The sequence below is a fragment of the Cibotium barometz genome, chromosome 47, assembly GCF_041138505.1.
Source record: "Cibotium barometz isolate CiBa-2024 chromosome 47, ASM4113850v1, whole genome shotgun sequence".
NCBI classification, from domain to species: Eukaryota; Viridiplantae; Streptophyta; class Polypodiopsida; order Cyatheales; family Cibotiaceae; genus Cibotium; species Cibotium barometz.
In genome coordinates, this window is record NC_141092.1 from 44,900,471 (window position 1) to 44,919,866 (window position 19,396).

At 39.7% G+C, this 19,396-nt stretch overlaps 1 protein-coding gene across 1 annotated transcript; it reads left to right on the top strand.

The window, feature by feature from the left end:
* The first annotated feature begins 1,178 nt into the window (after positions 1–1,178).
* LOC147611737 (uncharacterized) lies at positions 1,179–14,626 on the top strand. The gene is made up of 6 exons (XM_086784949.1): positions 1,179–1,366; positions 1,601–1,708; positions 1,881–1,958; positions 2,081–2,206; positions 2,348–2,575; positions 14,411–14,626. Exons 1-6 carry the CDS (start codon positions 1,274–1,276, stop codon positions 14,624–14,626), a joined length of 849 nt encoding a protein of 282 aa, XP_086641075.1. The 5' UTR covers positions 1,179–1,273.
* The last annotated feature ends 4,770 nt before the right edge of the window (positions 14,627–19,396 follow it).

Below are 19,396 nucleotides of genomic sequence, written 5' to 3' on the forward strand. Positions count from 1 at the left end.
GGTTTTGTATTTTATTTAATGAATTTATATTGCTATTGATACATTCTTTTCGCTAAACAGGGAATATCTTTATTTTTTAGAGAGCACCGGTGTTTTACGATATATATAGAAACCTGTTTTTTATGTAGGTTTTGCATTTTATTTAATGAATTTATATTGCTATTGATACATTCTTTTTGTAAAACAGGAAATATCTTTATTTTTTAGAACCCAAATTATTGTTAGGTTTGTATGGTTGAGACCCTTACAACGAGAGCTTTGGACTACCTAGAATTTACAGTATAAGATTACAAAAGATCTTGGATCAACTTCATATACATGTGATGTTTGTGGACTATGAAAAGCCTGATAGGTTAAATTTTCGAGTCATATGCACCGGACAATACATAATTTTTCGGTTTGCTGTCTACAAGCCTGTTTAAACCCCATTCGCCTCAAATATTGATCCACCAAATGAGTTCTGTAAGGTTTTGTTGTTTTTCTTCTTTTTTTCAACGAAAAGTTTATCTTGCACTACCTAATGTTTTTTTGCCAGATGGAGGTGGGGAGTATAGGCTTCCAAGGAGAGATAATCTAGTTGTCCGAAGATTGTTTTAAAGCTTTGTTCAGGTGTGTTTAGATTGTCAACATTATTTTCGGTTGAAATGCTGGCTGTTTATTTACGCCAAGTTTGGTGCTTTATTTAATGAGATTAAGTGCTTTAAGAGTATATATATATGGCAAGCATGGTGTGTTTATATATAGGTTGGCAAGTTAGGGACCATGGGGCCCATCATGGGCTTCAAATATACGGCTTATCCCTACTTACTCTTCAAAGATGAGCGATTCTTTTTGTTTTTCCAATTGTTTGTTGGAATTAGAAAGTAAGAAAAAAAACATACCCGTGCGTGGCATCGCTTTTGCAATGAGGGCTTGAACCCGTGATCTTGGGACTCTAGAGCAACACCTCTCTCTATTACACTGCGATCGACGAATACGAATACTCTTGCCCGGGTGAAACCACTAGTAGTGTGAATCGGTGACAAATGGGGAAACTCGGTGGTCTGATTTAGAAGGGGTTAACTCACTGCCCAGAGTTACACGTACGTATGGCGGTATGCGCTTCTTCACATCTGGCCTAACAACCGACGATCATCACGGTTGAGCGATCATTGCACCGAGAGCAGCGCTGCTGCTGAATTCAAAATCATCGACGACGACGTTATTGGGCCGTCGAAGCCCCCGAAGGTTTCGATTGCAGGCATCGATCCGCTGCGGCTGAAATATTGCCAGTATGCCCGCCAAAGGCAAGCGCTCCGGTAAGAAAGGCCGGAAACGGGGAACGACACGGGCGGCACCACCCGTTCATGATAAAGGCTGGGAAAAGGTTTGTCCCGTGGGCGCTGGAAACTCATTACGCAGCGTCTACAGAGCTGTAATTAATCCGGCCCGCACGCCACTGTGTGGCCGGGAATGATAGAATTAACGTAAAATTACCATCGCCCAAATCACCTAGGTTGCAGTATCGCTACTTTCTTACGGACCGGCCAGTGTTTTCTCACAGACAACATCTTTCTTTGCAGATCTTACCACCTAAGCTTTCATGTTAATTGCACTGTAGGCTCTAAACAACGGCAAATGGGAAAGGCCGCTAGAAGCTTTACCTGATCCAGTTGTCCACGCATCTTTCATGGATCTCAGAGAGAAGATGTTGTCCACACTAGAGCAGGCATGATTTAATTCCATCTTCGACCACATAAAATATGATTAACTGGTTAATGCTAATTGTTTGTTGATTGTTTTTTCTGATACAATTTAGCGAATTTGCGTACGTAGATGCAGCCAATAAAACCTCAACACTCCAACGAATTTCTCACTAATTTTGCCTGTCAAACAAACAGTTTTCAATCCACTGGAGTGAATCCACCGCGGTGAATGACTTCACGCAAGAGTTGTTCAGTGTTCGCCGTGAGAAATTAGTGAGTGTACACACGTTATAACTTAATTATGGACACATTATAGCTTAATTGTGGTGCTTATGAGGAACCTCGTACTATCTTGCTATGGTGCTTATGAGGAAACTCTCTCTTTGTGTGCAAAGATGAGACTGGAACTCAGGGGTGCCAGATTCTTGACCAGAATTGTTCTTTCTCCTTCAACCATTGCCCCAAACTTGAAAGTGCTCGATATGTCATGCTGTGAAGCGCTGGAGTACGTCTTCCTTCAGGTCAATTGCAAATTTCCGACAAATATCGCATAGGTTGCTATATGATTTGTACTTTGAATAGTCTTACAAGAATAATTATAAGAATAATCGAATCTTCAAATAATATAGTCGCGGTTAATGAGACAGCATTTATTACTGCAGTCGATGGCGTTGGAGACACTATCCCTCCATCACTGCGTCTCCCTTAAGAAGGCCGTCTTACACACGAAGCAGCTGAAGGAAATCAACCTTTTAGAGTGCAGAAAACTATCCATTTTGCTACTGTGGAGTGACGTTCTGTCAACGCTAGAGCTTCATTCTCTTGATTTGACTGTGTTCCACATACAATGCCCTAATCTCAAGTGTTTCGATAAACCTGAACGTCCACAGGTGAACCACCCTTCAACGATTACTCGCATGCTTTTGAAAGCACGGACGCATGCTCTAAAACACATGTACTCACACACACGCACACACTCTCGCGCGCGCGCACACTCTCTCTCTCTCTCTCTCACACAACACACATCCATGCATGCATGCACACACTCATCACATGCAAAAATGTTCTATTAATCTCGGATTGTGGAGGAGAGAATCATCTTTGGATTTGTGCAGGAGACACTCGCTGGACTTGTTTGAAGGATAATCAACATGAAGATCGTTTCTGTAGGAATTAATGCTATAATGCCCGCATGTGTGTGAACGCATGTGAGCAATGAAAGGACATAGGAAGAGGCACAACTCAATAACTATATAAATGTAGCCAACGTCAATCGATTAATCAACAACGATTCATAACTGTGAGCGCGTCTCCTTCGTCCTCTCGCTCTCGTGTATGCTGCAGCCATGGCAACACCAGCATGGCTGTAGCCTCTGCCTCATTTCCACATGGTATCATCGCCTTCCTTCCTGGAGTGCCTGTGTGGGCCTTCTGTGCTTCCCAGAAACGAACCAGAGATTCATTCTCTCACCAACTTCACTGCTCTCTCACAAACCTTCAGCATCGCCATCACCTCCTCCTCCTCCTAGTAAGCTTGTGTTGGCCCTGCGAACCCCTGCACTGCCAGCAGTTTGATTTGCCTGCAATGTTCATCCAATCCGAGACCTACCCTTGCCTCTACGACGAGAATCGCAACCAGAACCACCTACGTAGCATTCAACCTGCACAACATTGCTTATGCGAGAACTACATCGTCTCATAAGGTGAAGCCGGCTGCCAATTTTATTTATAAAAAAAAAACAATAACCAACAACTAACAATAACTTTTTTTTATTTTTTTTATAAAATAACTTTAACATAGATAACTTTAACCTAGATAATTTTATTAACTATACTAAACCGTTTTTTAAAAAAAAACTATCAATAACTATAAACTTTATTTTTATTTTTATTTTTTTTAAAAAGCCCACAATACTTAAAAATTAATATTTTTTTGTGAACAACCAATATCAACAAAAACGCCTCAGCACCACCTCCGCCTCCAGCAACCTCGCCGATTCTATTCTCCCTAGAGCGCTTGTGAGCGCACACACACGCTTCCAACCCTCCTCTCCCTGGTCATGCGTATTCCAATAAATGTTATTCACGCCCAACACGTTTCCTACGCATACAAATTTTCTATGCCCACAATCTCTACTGCTGCATGCTGGCGCTGAAAACACTTTGCTTATGAAGCCCCTCACGCCTTTCAAAAGGCATCCTACCACCAATTGTTGCCTTTTCTCGCACACGGCTGCAAGCTCTTTTAGCGACACCTCTGGCTTATCCTTCCATAACTACATCGGCACAAGGCAAAGACGGCCTTGTTACCCCGACTATCGTTCGTCAAATTTATTTTTAAAAGAACAAATTAAAAAAAATTAGAGTATCACATTTGATTAATTCATACATTTTATTTTAAAAAAAACTAAAAGTTTACAAATACACTCATTAGTTTATAAACAATTAAAAATTATTCTATTTTATAATTCACTCACATCACGAACATGCCTAAACATTCAGGCTATTCGTGAGCGCAAACATGCCTACTCTTTCAGGCTATTTGCGTGCACACATGACATTTTATACAAAAAGGATAAAAACTTTTCAAATAACAATAATAATAATAATAATTAAAACAAACAAATAAACAACACAAATGGGCAAAGACCCACAAAAAGGCAAAGACCTACCAAAAGGCAAAGACCCACAAAAGGCAAAGACCCACAAAAGGCAAAGACCTACCAAAAGGCAAAGACCCACAAAAGGCAAAGACCTACCAAAAGGGCAAAGACCCACAAAAAGGCAAAGACCTACCAATGGGCAGTGACCCGTAAAAGGACCCAAAGAGGTCCGTCCTACAATGGACACTAATATAAGACCAGGGCAAACAAATGAGACCCAAAAAAAAAACAAACAAACAAACAAACAAAGAAGAAGATAGCCCAAAGAGGCATCAACCCGTTGGAGTGTTGGCCACACCGACGAGGTATGATATTAAAACAAAATTATGGGTGATATAATTGTCCACCCTAAGAGCCCAAAGTGGCATGAAACAACAACCCAAATAGGGAATTACGAATCCCCAAGAGGGAAACAACTATGCCCAAAGAGGCAATTGAGCCCATTGGAGTGTCTACAGCATCCATGAGGCCAAAATTAAACATTATCTTCGACAAGCTGAAAACGAATCAGCCTCTGAGCGATGTTGTACATACACACTTGTAAATAACATCGTTTCACATCTATATTTTTTGATCATTCAACTCATACTCATATATTAATTTCCTTTGGACATGTACAAATGCAACTACATTTCATTCCCTTTATGTGCTTGAGGGGGAGAGCTCAATGGATGGTTCAAGCTCACAAAGAGAATCAAAAGTGTTGCGGCTATAAAGCATCACCGACATCATTATTTCCAATGGAGTACCTAAAGTTGTCTTCGTCATCATCAACATCGACATCAACACTCATATACTTTTCTTTAAACCTGGTTCACCACATTCAATTGTTCACTCATGATGTAAACAAAATATATCATGTCTCATGCATTCACAATACATACATCACTAGACACATAGCATGCTCTCACTTACCCTTATGCGGACATTCGCATTAAGGGGGAGTGTAGGAATTAATGCTATAATACCCGCATGTGTGTGAACGCATGTGAGCAATGAAAGGACACACGAAGAGGCACAACTCAATAACTATATAAATGTAACCAACGTCAATCGATTAATCAACAACGATTCATAACTGTGAGCGCGTCTCCTTCTTCCTCTCGCTCTCGTGTATGCTGTAGCCATGGCAACACCAGCATGGCTGTAGCCTCTGCCTCATTTCCACAGTTTCATGGAATGTGCATGGTCTTAATGGCCACGTCAAGCTAGCTGCATTCTGTTCTTGGCTTAGGGAAATAACATGCTGCAAGAACATAGCTTTGATACATTATCTATGTCATCCCTTTCTCACAGGGATGTTTTTGGTTTCAAAAAGGTTTTAGGTGTGCAAACCACATGGAAATTTTAGAGAGAATTTGGCCGCTTGGAATTCTATTAAGGTTAGGGAGACAAATGAGTAAGGCCGACCCTCGGAGAAAATCAAACAGATACCTTGAAAGGAATTAGACCACATGTTTGGCAAGGAAGGGTTCAAAAGGTTATAGGAGGAAGCTTGTTGTTGCAAAACCTTCAAAAGTAATTAATCCGGGACTTAAAAAGAGATCAAATGTTAGTTATTGAGTTGGTTAAAGGTTGAAACTACTTTTAAGCATGATTTTAAGGGTTCAACACTTGGTGGTTATTGCAAATGGATTTACTTGCTACATAAAATAATATGATGGGCCTGCCCGAAATTGCACTACATACAAGAGATCAAATGCTTGTCTAATGCCTTTTCTTGAGAGTCATGCCAACTATAATCGAGGACAATATAGCCTTATGCACAAGTTGGGTGGTGTTTATTCATGCCTCCATTCATCAAGAAGTTGTGTCTTTTGAATATCTACTTTAACTTAAACTTATCACTATAAGTAAGTCATTGGTTTCACACGTACTCCTCTTTCTTTGGCATTTGAAATCTTGGAACTACTTTGGTTAGATTATTTGCCTTAAATAAGTAGTTGGTTAGAGTATATTTTGGAGATATCCTCCACCGGCTATTAAATGAAGTGACATTAATTTGATGTCCATGTGCTTGGGTTTCTCAGATATCGGGGGCAGGCTTGAATTTTGATAGGAGGGTATGCCTGTCATCTAAAATTTTGATGATGAGTTCTAGCTTTACATTGCCCTTTGTGTGATGTTTTTAATAAAAAAGCATCCTTCGAAAAAAATCATATTTCGATCTTCTAGCATCATAAAAATTCATATTTCGATCTTTTAGCATCTTATACACGTAAAAATCTGATGTCAAAGGAGAGAAAAGAACTATACTTCAAAGATATATTGAGAGTTCTTACATACAACCTGATGTCAAAGGAGAGAAAAGAACTACACTTCAAAGATATATTGATAATTCTTATATACAACTTGATAATAAGCCTTAATGTCAAAATTACAAATAAAATTCATGTGGTACAAATATTTGGAACCATGAAAGAAATAGTATCATGAACTTGAATTTTCATACATCACATGATTTAAATTCACTCAAAACCATGCATCATATGATCTAAGTCCACTCAAAAGTGAGAAAAAACATAATCATAAAAGAAATCTGAGTAACTAAGTGTGATTTTCTCTTGACATTCTACAAAAATCACATATCATAGATCCTGCATTCCTTTGCATCCTTCCAAATTTCAAAGACTCTATCCATTCAACGTCATCCAACCTTGGGCTTGTCAATGATACTCTCATTAGATCTTCTAGAGTCTTAATAATGAGCCTGCTTTGCATCATATCTTTTATTATGTTTTGCTTTGAAAACCCCCCCTCACAAGCCACTGTGCTAGCCGGGATAACAAGGATTGCTTACCATAGTTCCAACATATTGGGAAACCTATCTTGCCAATCTCTCATCTTGGACAAGGTTCCCCATACATCTTGCATAGTAGATCCCTCACAACTGAAATACAAAGTGTTAATAAATGTGTACAATTTATGTTCACATGCCTTTTCATCAATCATAAAGAGTTTTACTTGCTTGATTGAAGATGCTGCAAGAGTTTATCAAGCCATCACTTTGCATTACTCTCTCTTGTCGATTCATCTCGAGCATAATGGCATGGACTAAATAGCTTAGCTACATTAAATGGAGGGAGATTTGGAAAGGAGCATTTTATCCATCCACAAGTGCCTGAATATAGTCCTTGATCAATGCAATGCAACTCTCAATGGTTCCATTATGTATGGTCTACCAATTTTGGCTTTATCATCCTCATTTGTTGCATCTTTCTTCTCACTTAGTTTAGGGATCTCTTTGAAGCATAAGTCATGATGATGCACATGACCCTCGTCTTTGATTTCCAAATATCCAAATGTGGCACTTTTCAAGAATGGTGGAGGATATGTTGTATCTTTAGCAAATTCGTCCCCTTCGAAAAGAGCGCTTTAGTTTTTTGATAGTAACATCAGTTGCACTACCAATGGAAGTTAAGTCCACATACTCTTCTTGTAGTTTCAAGCTTAAAAAGTTTAACTCATGAGTCTGGAACTCGAGGTCCAAATCTTTTATCGAACACGAAAAAGGCAGTGGGCCAATCCCGATGACCGACGATGACCTTCTTGATGACAATTTGGTCAATACTAAACATTTTAAGGCTCTCGAGTCCCGTACTTTGAACATTGAGGCTGAGTATGATAAGATACTTCTCTTTCTTTAGGATTTAAGGGATAATATACAAGCTTATACCACTGTAAGTGCCTCTATGGGAGGGATCCCAGTAGCTCCCGCTCAAGGGGGCAACATGAATGTCGGTACATCTCACTCTACTAGAGATGTTGCGCCTCATGATGTGCAATGCAATGTACTAGGATCAAACTAGGCACATCATTCTTCAACAAGGTTACAAACCCAACTTCACATCCCATCATGGCAGAGGCACCATTAGTAGCAACACCTACAATCTTTTGAGCACATAGACCTCTTTGGCATAAAAATTCTAAATAATGAATATTTATACATCTAAATATTTATCATTACTAGATATATAAATATATATTAAAATTATCTTTTGTTATATAATTATAACTACATTTTCTTTCATAATGTATTTTTTTCAATTTTTCAAAGGTTTTTCCTACACATAAAATAGTTTCAAGAAATATTAAATTCAAAAAATTAAAACTTTAAAATAAAATAACATGGACTTAAAAAAAGTATTATTTATCTAATTTTAGAATTTAGCGATTTCAAATTCTTTTATATTAATAAGTCATATATATTTTATTCTTTAAAATTATATATTTTATTTCTCTTTTTTAGAAAATAATAAAAATGTTCTTAAATTTAAAAATTCAAAATTTTAAAATGTTCCATGATGTGTATGCCATGCCACCAAGTGCAAGATGGCATTTAAAGGTAACAAGAAGATGTGGCATTAATGATGACTAGGATGATGAGGTGGGAAGTCAACTAGGTTGACCATGTTGACACGGAGGGTGGAGGTGGTATGGTGCTTATGTGGATCCTCTTGAAGCTAATGTGGACATAAAGTGGCATGCACATATACGATTTGTGGCCACCCAAGCCTCAAACATGGCATGATATCTAGGCTTTGAAGATTACCAAGCCTAGATTTCCAAACCTAACTAGGATTAGTTTTAGACTTGAAAAAGGGAGAGTGGACACAATATGGGAATTTTCACTTGGGAGGATTGAAAATGGCCTTTCCATACTCAAATGAAGCCAATTTTTTAAAAATAAATTCATGGTAATAAGTATATTGATCCCTAGAGTTTTCAGATTGAAAGATTCAATATTTGATTTTGTAGAATTAAATTACAATTGATTTAATGGGCCTCTAACATTCATAACAAATTTTATAAAGTAAATCTACAAAAATCCAACCCTTAGATTTGTGATTTTGCCTTAGATCCACATTCTACTAATCTTGCCCAATCTAATCATCACCACATCCATAGAAATTGAGCATTTTAAATGGTTGATGATGTGGGAGGATAAAATAGTATGTTTTTTAATAATTCTAATATCTTTTAAATAATATAGAAAATAGTAGAACACATAAAAAATTACTTGATAAATCAAGTTAAGCTCTATGTTATGTGAATTTATGATATGCAAAGTGAGAACATCATATGAGTAATAATGTAAAAGTTATAGGTAATTTACTCACATTTAGTGTACTTGTCCAAATCTCTGACAGGGCATGTATACAATTTTGGCTCCTAAAGAAAAGGGGCTTTGTAGTTATTGTATATTCGATCAAATTATAGTTTTAGTTGCCTAACTTTGCATGTGATGTTTCATTAGAATGCATTGTAGTAAAGGAAAAACTCACAGGCAATGTCGTCAGCTGTCGCATGTTTACGCTAGAAAAGATCAATCAAACACTCCTTCTTGTTGTATATAGTATGATTGTCGAAAAACTAAGGCATAAACAGTGTTTTGATCACCAACTAAAGGATAAACGAATGAACGAGGGTGACATGGTCCTCATCTTTAGCACCAAACACCACAAAAATAAACTCAAGCTCAGAGGCTTAGGACTTTTCCTAGTCACTGAGATTACCCCACAAGGCGCAGTGTGCATAGAAATGCTCAATGGTGTCAAGATGATGGCATGATATTTCAATGGTAGCAAAGTGAAATGCTACTATGGCCCACTCATCAAAACCACACTCAGGGCCATTTATGACAAAAAACAACAAAAAACACAGCACGAAGAGATGAAAGAAACTGCCCAACAAGAGGCCAAAGAATGCCAAGCCAAACTTTGGGGAAAAAACATCATGGTCAACATGACCTAAGCAGTAGACCTCGAAGAAGAAGAAGACTAGGAAGTAGACCTAAGTAGTAGACCTTGAAGAAGAAGACTAGGAAGTGAAACTTGCTCAGTTGTGGTTAGGAATGACCAACCCGACAAGCTTCACCCAAAAATTTTCCCTTGTCGTGATAGAGGGGCTAATCACAACTTAATGTCCTATGACACATGGCTCTCCCTCGGGAGGCCCTCATTCAAAGATACCCCAACCACAGTCACAACACTAGCCTCACAAGCAATTCAATGTTTAGGCATAGTCACAACCTTATTCCACATTTGAAATACACTCACAACACTAACCCTAGTAACAAATCTAACCGACACACAAAAGGCAAGCACTCTCGCCAGTGGATACCTAAGAAGCTTCTCACGGCCCAAGGATATTGTGAAGGTGGCAATACTCTATGGATCCCCCGTCGGTCCACTTCCCACACACACACACAACAGCAAAACCAGCTCCTCGTCCCTCTTGGCGGCAACCCATTCGGTAACCTCAAGCCCACAGGAGGGTGCAGGTAAATCACCAACCCAAATGCTCCCCAAAGCCAAACCGTCCTTGCCTACACCCTCGGCCTTGCCCCAGCGGCCTTGCCCCAGTGACAAATTACCGGTGGATCCCTAAGCCTCTACTTCAAGCTCAAAACTTCTATCAATGCAATCGCCAAATTTGGGCCCCCAAACAACCAAGGTACACCCTTCCTACCCCTATCATCTCGCAGTTACCAACATTCCAATGGAAGCCCAAAGTGGCTTCTACCACCACTACTACTACACACATGACAAAGGGAAACAAAAACTTCATGAAGCACCCTTGCCCCTCCAACAGCATCCCATGGTCCCTAACGGGGTGATATACCCTCAACTTTGGCTACTCCCCCACCACTCATTATCCAGCTCCCTCGGTGTACTCCCCCACCACTCATTATTCGGCTCCCTCAGTGTACTCCCACTCAACTCATTATTCGGCTCCCTCAGTGTACTCCCACTCAACCCTTGGCCTCTCGAGCCTCAACTGCTTTTGATGCCCCTCAACTGGCATGATCCCTTACATTGCATGGAGTTTGAATAGGCCTTAAACATCCTGCTCAATCGACAACTCCAAGAAGCCCCAATCGCCAAGGCGATTGACCGCATGGACATCCATGTCCTATGGCCCTACCTCCATGCCAAGCATAGCAGGTGGAAGTGTGAGCACCCCCCTTGTCATCGCGGTGGTTATCACTCACAGGCCCCCACCCTTGCTCGCCCCATCACGCTCGAGCTCATCTCAGTAATAAGCAGCCAGCCTAGCGTTGTCCCTTTCTCCTCAAACCCTTCATCATCTGGGAATAGTACTACAAGACGTCGGGCAACTACGCATTGATCCAGCCTATCTGTCCATCCGCGTTGGGCTTGGGACCTTTTTCATTAGAAGCAAGGAAAGAACCCTAAGCTTTGCTACAACTTCCCTTGGTTTGCTCCACCAATTATCCAGAACCCTTGCACTGAGGACACCATGATCAAGCACATACATGCCTTCATCGATAGACACAAGAAGTGCCTAATCCTGTTGTGGGTGGCCACCATCCAGCTTTTTCACCTCATCATCACTCTCTTGGAAGCATTCCCAAATTGGCGCCACTACCACGAGGGCAGCCAAGACCTTGCCTTCGACCTCAATAAAGGCCCCACTCTGAATAAGTAGCTCTTCGCCTACTACATGCGCATCCAAGGATGCCAGCCTGGCGCTTGCCAATATTTGAAGACATGATGGAGACTGCTTTTTAGACAAGCTACAAAGTCTTCCATTGAGCCCCCCACATCTCACATCGCGTGGGTGAGACTTCATCCGCACCTACTCAATCTACTACCGCTAGATCCCTTGTAAGCTCCAAGGACGGATCTGAATTAGGGAGGGGGCTATGTTGACACTTGTGCATGGTTATGATTCTTGTAATCCATTGTTATGTAACCATGCTAAGCGCTTGATGAGAAAAGATATATTGGATGACTGAGCCTACGACTTGTGTAATGCCAGTTGTAGAATGAGCCTAGATGTACATAGAGCCAGAAAGCCAATTTTGGGCCCCCAATTGTAAATGGGCAGCCGACAATTGTAAAAAGTGAGCTCATGTATATAATTGATTTATGAAATATGAAAAGACACAATCCCATTTTATCATAATTGAGTCTTGCCTTCTCTCTCTCTCTCTCTCTCTCTCTCTCTCTCTCTCTCTCTCTCTCTTGTGGTGATGGTTGTAAGCTTGTATTTGTGAATGCTTGCTTGCTTGATTGTGGTGTATGCATGGAGAGGATGCTGCTAGTCTAGTCTTCTCTTCTCCCTCCTCTTCTCTCCTTCTCAAGATCCCTCTTACATGCACATTGGCATTGAGTGGAGGTAGAGCTTTCCATAGCTCCCTTCTTCCTTGCTCACTACCTAGCTTGTGGATCTCCATTTGAGTGACACAAGTGGAGGTGGAGTGAGCCCCTAGCAGCCTCACATCGGGGAGTTAACCCTCATTAGGGTTGGCTAGGTACTAGACTCCGAATCGACCCTTGCATGGTATCTCTCTCTTCTTCTCTCGCTCGTGCAAGAAGGTAGTATGTTTTTGGTTAACAATGCCACTATGCGCATGTAAACAAGCACGCACATGATGGAAAGAGGTTTTCACACCTACCTTTCCATATATATGTAACCACCTCATCCCATCTAATACAATCTTTAGGTATTTGTCTACTCGCTTATCCCTTTTACTTATTAGAAAGAAAAGATGGATTACTTCTTTTCCATTTTGAAGAAAAATAATCACCCTTTTAAGAATCTTACTTATGAGAAAGAAAAGATGGATTACTTCTTTTTACACAATAACTCTAATTTCACTCACATATCCTAGATTAGATGGATTACTTCCTTTTTAAACAATAAGTCTAATTTCACAATCCTACTCACATATCCTAAATTATTATCTTCTCTATTAAAAACAATACTTCTTTGAGTTAAAGAGAACCCATCACATCTAATAAACTAAACATGGGGTGTAAGAAAAATGTCTACATGGCTTGAAATATTCACCTTAGAGAGGAAGAGACAACACCTTAGAGAGGAAGAGACAACACCTTAGGAAGAGTGTAACTTGCCCATCTTTGAGAATTTGGTATGGGCTGTCCCACTTCAAGAGACCATAAAAAGGCTTGCAAATCACCAAGTTGATGAGCAAGTTGATCAAGTATGGGCATAATTTTTCACCAATTGGGAGGTTAAAACTTGATTAAGGCAAAGTTAGAGAAGGGGAAAACATTTTTGGTTTTGTTGTAGGTTTGGGGTAAGATTAAGGTGCTATAATCTATCGATTAGAGAGCTCCAAATCAAGCACTACTTGGATTATGTTGTAGACAAACATTTGAGCAAGACAATCATCAAGGAAAGACAAACATTTGAGCAAGACAATCATCAAGGAAAGCCTTCAAATTGATCGCACACACAAGGGCTGGGAAGATGAAAGTTAACGCTAATTTCTAGCAGATTTGGGAGCTTCAAAAGAAAATCTTCTTGCATGGCTAGGAAGCCCCTATGGTATTAAAGGATTTATTGATAAGCATTGAGGTTACCATAGTTTCTGCACCATCAAAGTTTGGCTTACCACTAGCAAGTAGGTCTAATATATACACTATTGATTTCAACAACATTTGGCCACCGGGTCATGAGATGGAGACAATCCCTATTTATCAAGCACACCCCTAGAAGACCCGGTCTTTGTTGCAAGATATCTACGCATACTTAAATTTAATTGGTCCTTCAAGTTCTTGAAATTTATGTAGATGATATCCTTTTTCTTTCCAATAAGGATTATGCTATTAAAGAAACCATATCTGAACTCTCCAATGTCTCTTCGGTCATAGAGGTTATAGATGGGGAGTATTATCCTATTGTCTAAGCATCCAATTTGTAAGGGATAAATTCAAAAGGCAAATAACACTCTCTCAATCAAAAGTTGTTAACAAGATATTGTATTCAAAATGTCAGCAAAGGACTTCCAATTCCACTAGTGCCAAGCTCAAAGCTCAATTCACAACCCTCTACTGCATAAGAGGTGCATTATATGCAAACAGTAGCGTATCACTCGAGACTTGGTATACACTACCTAGTGACATGGATTTCTCTCCTGGTTCACGTGTAGGACCTTGGTCTAGCTCATTGGCAAGCTCTCAAGGGATTAATTCACTACCTTCTGTAGCACTCAAAACTCTTGGGAATAACCTATCCCTATTATGATCACGTTTAACTCATACTCTTTGGACAAAACGTATTGATCAGGGATTTGGTTGCTTATGTCCGGATGCACCTAGAGTACACTACTACAACCCAAATGTGGGGGCAGACTCAACTCAACATCTGGTGCTAAACACTATTCAAGCCTCTCCATGGACTTCTAATCCTGGTCTTGCTACTGGGTTAAATGGAGATAATCCCTCCTCATCAAGCACACCCCCAGAAGACCTGGTCATTGTGCAAGATATCTATGGCACATAGTTAAATTTAGTCCAAGTCTCAAACCATGTAGATCATTCTCCCTGACGTGCTTGTTGATGAGGATGATAACTTAACAATGTAAGAAGCCCCCACATTTGGGCTTGGATCCAGATACTCCTTGAAGAAATGGATATCTCTTGCCCAATTCCCTTCATGCTCTACTCTGACAATCAAGCATGCATCTTTATGGCCAAGAATTTGAAACATCATGAAAAAACAAACATATTGATCATACTTATCACTTCATGAGGGATTTGGTTGACTCAGTCCGGATGCACTAGGAGTACACTACTATTGCCCAAATGTGGGGGAAGACTCCCTAACAAAGAAAATGTCAAGAGTCAAGCATGAACCACCTACATTGCTACTCTACATGTGCTAGAGTTAGAATTAACTCAACCTTGGTTTTAAAACTCTTGGGGACATCTAAGCCCCCAACTTAGCTTCTACCCCTTGTAATAAGCGGGGAGGTTATGCTAGGGGGTTCTCATGCTTGATTGGATTCATCCAGGTGGGCACGAGGGTCATCATTCCCACACATTCAACATCTCAGACAGACTCGATCGGTGCTTCTCCATCATCTTCTTGACGAATCTTTGGCAACAACAGTGCAAAGTTGGTGCCTCAAAGAAGCTTCATCGTTTTGGAACCGGGATGTGTACCGTTCATCCTGGGGGTCTCCTTCGCATGGTTACCTAACAACTGTGTGCAGGGTGTTTTATCCATTGCAGACCGAGTGGATTACTCTTGAGGCCTATCCTGTCAACTATTTGCTGCTACAATATTGACCATTGTTTGGAAAGGGAGGTACCCCTGTTGTGGTACTTGGGTGTGTGAGTGTGTGCATCTAAGGCTCTAGACTAGACCAGTTGGCTGCGGGAAGTGATGCCCTTGCCCCAGGGAGAAAAAACTCTTGGGAATAACCTACTCTAGTTATGAGCATGTTAAACCTATACTGCAGCATCAATTGGAGGTATATGGATCATTGTGTTCGAAAAAACCTGAGTTTAGTGGCGTTTGCACCTATATATTTTGAGAAATATCTTCAAAATTTTGAGAAGTTATAGAACAAAAACCTTCAGATTTCAAGATTTTCTTTATAGATAATTTCATAATTTTTACAAGAAGGTTTTCCACTTTTTGGGAAAATAGGTTTTTTTCGAACACTGATATGGATCTAGAGACTCCTTGAAGAAATGGATATATCTTGCCCAATTCCCTTCACACTCTACTCTGACAATCAAGCATGCATCTTTATGGCCAAGAATTTGAAACATCATGAAAAAACAAAACATATTGATCCTACTTATCACTTCATGAGGGATTTGGTTGACTCAATCCGGATGCACTAGGAGTACACTACTATCGTCCAAATGTGGGGGAAGACTCTCTAACAAAGCAAATGTCAAGAGTCAAACATGAACCACCTACACTCTCGGGGGGTTCACCTTTAAAAAATGTTGCATATCACGTGCGTTCAAGAGGTAATAAAAAACCCCCTCTACTTACATGTCACATGCTAATAAAATGACCCCTCTTTCTTAAGAAACTTACAACTTTTTTTCAAAATTGGATAAAAAAGCCCCTCCTGTATATGTAAACCTGTAACTTTTTGGAATTTAAATACCCCTCTTAGATGAACTGACGTGCTACACTTACATACTTTTAGGTGAACCCCCCGGGCCTACACTATTGCTGTACAACATGTTAGACTTAGAATTAACTCAACCTTGGTTTAATAAAACAAACACTATTGTAAATAGGCTTTGACCTCGACTCGAAAAACAAAAACAAAAACTTTCAACAAATGCTTTCTCTACTGTATAAATTTACCCAATGGGGTTCAAGTAATTTATATAAATGCTCGTTTGTTGATAGTGGGACTCATTATACTACTCGGTGCTAAGCATTGACATCCTTATGTATGCTCATCGCTCTAGCGATTGGTACATCCACCATCAAATACAATGTTCCTTCATTTTGTGATATCTATGAAGGGATCTACATGCAATAGCCACCACATTATCAGCAGCTTACAGCTTCACTTATGGTCCATTCTAGATCAATTTATGGAGTGAATCAATCACCATGGCTGGGATACCTTATTGGCAAGCCATGAAACACCTCTTTTACAGATTGATACAAGGCTTTCAACTATAGGATTTGTCTTTACCATGTTGTCAGAGGGGCAATATTGTTGTGACCTTCTTCTCCATTGAAGCAAAGTTGGTTGCTACATCTCAGGCAACATTCCTTGTAGCAACAAAGGAGGGAATGTGGCTCCTTTGCCTACTTTAAGTAGTCTGCATACCTCTTTTAACTGCTCTTTTTTATTGATAATGCATTACCTTGGATAAATCAAGGTTGATTTTTTACCCCGTTTTAGACATTTTTTACTTTTTTTTAAACGTTTTTGCAAGGCACAAATTCTTTCTTCCCATAAGAAGTCAATATTACATAAAATGAGAAAAATCCCTCAAAATGGGAATGTATTTAAAAAATTTGTTTTGGCCATAACTTGAACATGCAAACTCCAAATTTGTCGGACAAAGTAGATCTAGATCCTACTTTTCAAGCTCTTTCCAATGATATGTCACATGAATATGTTTTAACAAACTTTTGGATGAGTTTACCATACCCCCACTTTTTTCATGGGAATGGGATTTTTCCCACTTTATCTAATATTGACTTTAAGGGAGAAATTTTGGTGAACCCTCATTTTGACGTGCATTTTTTTAACCAGCCGTTTTTAAATTTTAAGTATGAACATTATGCATATATATATATATATATATATACATACATGAATTATACTTGACTAGTGATATTGCATGGAGTTATTTCATGACGGCTCGCTGCTCAACAATTTGTAAGATTTAAAAGGATTCGGGAATATTAGATTTGTATATCTTCTTTCTATATATAACTGCTCGCTGCTCAACAATTTGTAAGATTTAAAAGGATTCGGGAATATTAGATTTGTATATCTTCTTTCTATATATAACTGGGGTTGTTGCTCTACTGCCATGTGTCGACGTTTTTAGCCCTGCCTGTACGACCGTATGCTTTTAAGAAGGTATGGGTGTACACTTAGATAAGGACATGAGCATATGCTTCTAGGAAAGGGAATGGAACGGTCGTGTGGGCAGGGGATCGAAGGCACTGGCGCACACTCCCAGGAAGACATGGACGTGGCTACTGGAAGGGTACAGATGTGCGCTTGTGGAAAATGAAGGAACGGGCGTACGCTTTGAGGATGAGGACCCGGATGTGTCTTGAGGGGAAGAAACGGGTGTGCACTTCTAGGAAGAGGAAGACACAGCCAAGCAAAAGGAACGGGCACGGCTTTATGGAAGGAACGGGCGTACGCTTTTGAAGGTATGGTCGTTCGATCGTCGGGTCAGATAAATTTTTTAATTATGCAGGTACTGACAGCCACCAACTAATATTCCCTTGACAGTCCTTCAATACCCAGTATGTACCCCTTTTTAATGCCCTTTACACGTAGTTAATGTAATTTATTTCCTTTAATTGTCCTTTGCCTATTTTAATGCAATTGATTCTAGAAGATTTGCTCTAGTGGATGACACGGGCATGGCAAAAGAAGACACGACCATGGCATTGAAAAGGGTACGGGTGTACGCTTCTCAGAAGGTAGACAGAATGAAATTTTTGCCTCTTCTCCCATCCAGTTTCTGATGATTTGAGCTCTTCTTTTATGATTTTTTTGTGTTTATTCTTAATTTCACCTCTTCTCCTCCTTTGATTTCTGATGATTTGGGCTCTTCCTTTATGATTTTTTTTACGTTTTTCTTTTTGTAGGAGGCTAGAGCTAGTCTCTAGCTACCCAATGATGCCTAGAATGCCTAAGAAAACCTAACTACCTAAGATTAATTAGAGGATTAAGCTAATTGTGCAAAACTTGACAATGTTGAACAAAACCAAAATTGCATGAATTTCAAGAGCAAGGTTAAGCACCTACTTGTGTCTCCTACATCCAATTAAGACTTCAATGCTCCTTATGCTCCATCGATCTCCATGGTAGAAGTAAACAAAATCAAACAACAAGCAAACAAACACTTCAAACATGCAACCACCGATGGATTTTCGCTCCAACCGGGCTATATGATGGCTATCTCATGATTTACTTCTCGAATCGGAGGCATCTGAGTTAATTTTGCTGGGAATAAATCATCATAATCACTTAACCATTCAAGTTCTTTAGCTTTTAACTTTGAGTCTATTGGATTCATTTTGACAACATAAATGAGCTGCTTCTTTCTAAGTCCTTTTAGTAACTTAGAAGCTTTTACTAATTGCAAACTTGGGGATCCTGAAATTTTGGTTCCTTGAACTTTGTTTCCGTGAAGGTCATGGAAGGAAATGGTTCCATTAAGACAGTGAATGTCAGCTTGATTTTTGTGGATCCAATCCATTCCAAGGATCCCATCGAAAACTCCCAAAGGTATAACTCTGAACTGACAGTTAGTTAAATTCCCATCTAGATTGAATTGAATACGATCTGTCTCAAGGTGAGTGAAAAGAATCTTCCCACTGGGGCCAATTCATCAATTTGCATAGGTTTCCCTGATTTCTGTTCTAAGACTAGCTTATGCAAGCATCCTGGGGAAATGAAAGAATGAGTACTGCCTGAATCAATCAAAAGCTTAAAAGGCTTACCCTGATACTTAGCTGGAGTATGGATGACTGAGAATTGGCAATTTGGCCCTTGGTTTTCAATTGCAGCCTCTTTCCTCTTCCACTCTCTCA